General features: G+C 35.7%; 1 protein-coding gene across 1 annotated transcript in view; it reads right to left on the reverse strand.

The window, feature by feature from the left end:
• Nucleotides 1–364, reverse strand: part of skap1 (src kinase associated phosphoprotein 1) — a 28,651-nt gene extending 28,287 nt beyond the window's left edge. The window contains exon 1 of the mRNA XM_024284781.2: nucleotides 206–364. Within this exon, the coding sequence (XP_024140549.1) occupies nucleotides 206–245 (40 nt within the window). The 5' untranslated portion in view covers nucleotides 246–364. The remainder of the gene's footprint in view (nucleotides 1–205) is intronic.
• Between the last annotated feature and the right edge of the window lie 2,763 nt (nucleotides 365–3,127).

Here is a 3,127-nt window from a genome sequence, read left to right on the forward strand (position 1 = left end):
CCCCCGGCTGATTTGAGCTTGAGACCCCTGCAATAGAGAGATGAGGAGATGAAAGAAAAAATCGTTCTTTCTCCGTTAAAAAACAATTTTTAGAAATAACAAGAAATAGAATCAGCTACTACACTAAGAAAATATTTACCACTTTTTTTGTAAATCTGATATATGTTTAAATGGTATAATAAGGTGTAAAAAAAAATGCTGTCACCATCCAAGAGTCTCCTGAAGTCTTGCAGGGTTGTCCCCATCCCTCGCCTTCACGTGTCCAACACGTTTCTGTCTCTTCACGCTCTGAATTAATATTTACATCCAACCTCTGTATACGACAGAAACAGGAGCTCATCAACACTCACAGCATTGAAGTACCTTTCACACTTAAACCTTACTTCCGTGCATTTAAACATTTGCACACCGTGGGGTGGAGCAGGAGCACGGGTGACTGTTTCCTGTGCAGCTTCTCTACTGTAGCTGATAACATTTTGACTGGCAGAGAGGATGTTGTAAAGTAATTTATAGTGCTTCACCTTTAGACACCTTGAGAAAATGTGCTTGCTGTAATCCTGCTCACAAGTCATTGTCTTTAATAAGTAAATTAGTGGTCATTTTTAAGCAATAATTTTAATAATTTAGTATTAATTTAATCACAAACCTCCAGCAATTTTTTTACAGTTTGTCCACACACAATGTTGAGAGGAGCAGCTTAAAACTATGGGTTCTACACTGTGCAGTGTTTTGAACTGGTGTAGTAGCACCTGCACCCTCTGGAGCTGCACCGTTAGGTCTGTGGTTTGGTTCCTTCTTACTGAGAAAAGACGAGGCATTCCCTGCTAAAATGTTTGTCTGACTGGCTGCAAGAATGACTCAGAGATGTGTTAACAGAGATTGAGATAAGTGGGAGATACCAATGTAAAGTGTATAAGTCATGATGTGACAAATATTTGTTTTTGAGGTTAATATAAATAATACACTTAATAATTTTTCATCTTTTTGGCAGAGGGAAGACAGGTCTAAAAGTTTCTTAAAAATCCCACTTGTATATTGTATTGTTCTACTAACATGTGGGTGTAGGACTGGTGCATAGGAAACCAGAGTTCAGTTCCTACTGTCACAAACAGACAGACAGCTAGTTCTATGTACAGCAGATTTATTAGTTTAGACGGGAACTAAGCACAGCTAAAAGTCCACATAGCTAAATCAGGGTCAGACAGGCAGGGATCAATCACAAGCATGGGATCATCTAAGAAGAGACTAGAGATGTCAGAGTCCAGGCGAGGGTCAGGGCAGGCGGCAGGCAATCAGAAAAAAAAGCAGCATCAGAAAAAGAAGATCAGGTCCAGGTAGAAACGCTTGGTAAGAAGACAGGGTGGCACAAAACAATACTTCGCACAGAGCCTGGTGATACGATATATATCACGATATGTGTCTCCCGATATGATACGCATCATAATATCTCAAGAATGTACCAGAACAATTTTTCACTTTTCTTTTTAAAGAGTGTGACTTAGAAGAAAACTCTACCTGAACATTAATACATCTTTCATTGTAAAAAAAAATGGTAAAAGTCTTTTTATTTAACGACTGAAGATGAGCTGGTTTAGCGAGATCTTGGTGTTGTTTTGGTCGCGGTTTAGAGCTGCTCAAAAAGGCCTGTGCTGCCAACTAGTGACTGGAGGTTTAGGTGTAAAACAAAAACAAAGCTCATAAATAATTACTTTAATATTTTCTTGTCTGCATTTTGAATCAATACAAGTATCGCCAAACAAAATATCACATCGCCAAATTTGTACCAATTTGTACCAATTTAGTCCTCTGTGGATCCCTTATCAAGAAACATCACACTCCTGCCTAACTATATAGTCACAGAGAGCCCAAATCTGGGTCTACCTGTACCGGTCCCCAGCCTGGATAAAATACAGGATTGTGTCAGGAAGGGCGTCCAAATTCTCTGCCAAACCAAATGTGCAGATCAGTAAAAGTTGATTCGCTGTGGTGACCCCTGAGGGAAAATGCCAAAGGTTAACAAAATTCAAATTTATTTTTAAATGTGTCTAACAGATCAAGGGTTTTAGAAACATTTTTTTCCTTCGCTCTCATGACTTTTTGTAAAATAAATTTTCAATGGGAACAATTGTAGTCTTTTTCTGAACTACAATTAGCCACAACTCAGCTTTGCAACCAGCCGACATGGTTCAGTTCTGTTTCAGATAATGTCCTATTTATTGTTCTTTTTGTCTAATTTTTTTTGTCCAACACTTTTGCGTTTTTACATTCCTTTGGGTGAGTTTACTTTTCTCGCTGACATATTGAGTTTGAGGCGGTTTTGTAGCCATCTTATCAGAAGTTAGCTTGGTTAGCTTCTTTAAGCTAAAGTAGTTGTTATGTAACATCAGTGATGGTGGAGGTTAGTCAACCACATAATCAGTTACTGACTGAAATAAGTCCATTCACAAAATGAGCAACATTAACATTCGAAGCTACCGTCAAAAATGTTTTTTTACTAATTTTTTACATTTAAAGTTCTAAAAATGTGAAGGGAATTGAGTGTTTAATAGACGTTTTGCCACAAATTGAGGTAGTTTTATTTTTGTCTGGATATATTCCTGCATTTTGTGAAAATTTTAACATTGCTCTATATTACAAGTCAAAACTTAAGTAAAGAAAAATACTTATGTCCATTCTTTTGATGTATTTTGTTGATTATATCAGTTTTTGTGAAGCTCCCGTAATTAAAGTCTTAATATTAATATTAATTATTATATTAATATACATTGTATATTAATATTGACCTGACTGAAGTCAAATATTATGCATAATTGCATCTTTTACATGACTGACTGCTTTGAATGTAGTCTTAGATTATTATTTATTTTTTTTTTTTGCTTGTGCCTTAAACAGTTAAACTGTCTCTAGACAGCTAAACATAGTTGTTGAAAAATATTTTTTTTCTTAGTTTACATGATTTTTTTACCTGGAAGGAGGGCAGAATGTTTGCATGGAGGACATAAAAAAATAAGCTTACAGTTGTATTTCTTATTATTTCGTTTATTTAGAGGTGAATTTCTAAAGAATATAAGTCCTTAAAACAACACATTTTTTTGCTAAAAATGGCATAATCATAATTAAAAGACCA

The sequence above is a fragment of the Oryzias melastigma genome, linkage group LG19 (assembly GCF_002922805.2).
Source record: "Oryzias melastigma strain HK-1 linkage group LG19, ASM292280v2, whole genome shotgun sequence".
Lineage (NCBI taxonomy): Eukaryota > Metazoa > Chordata > Actinopteri > Beloniformes > Adrianichthyidae > Oryzias > Oryzias melastigma.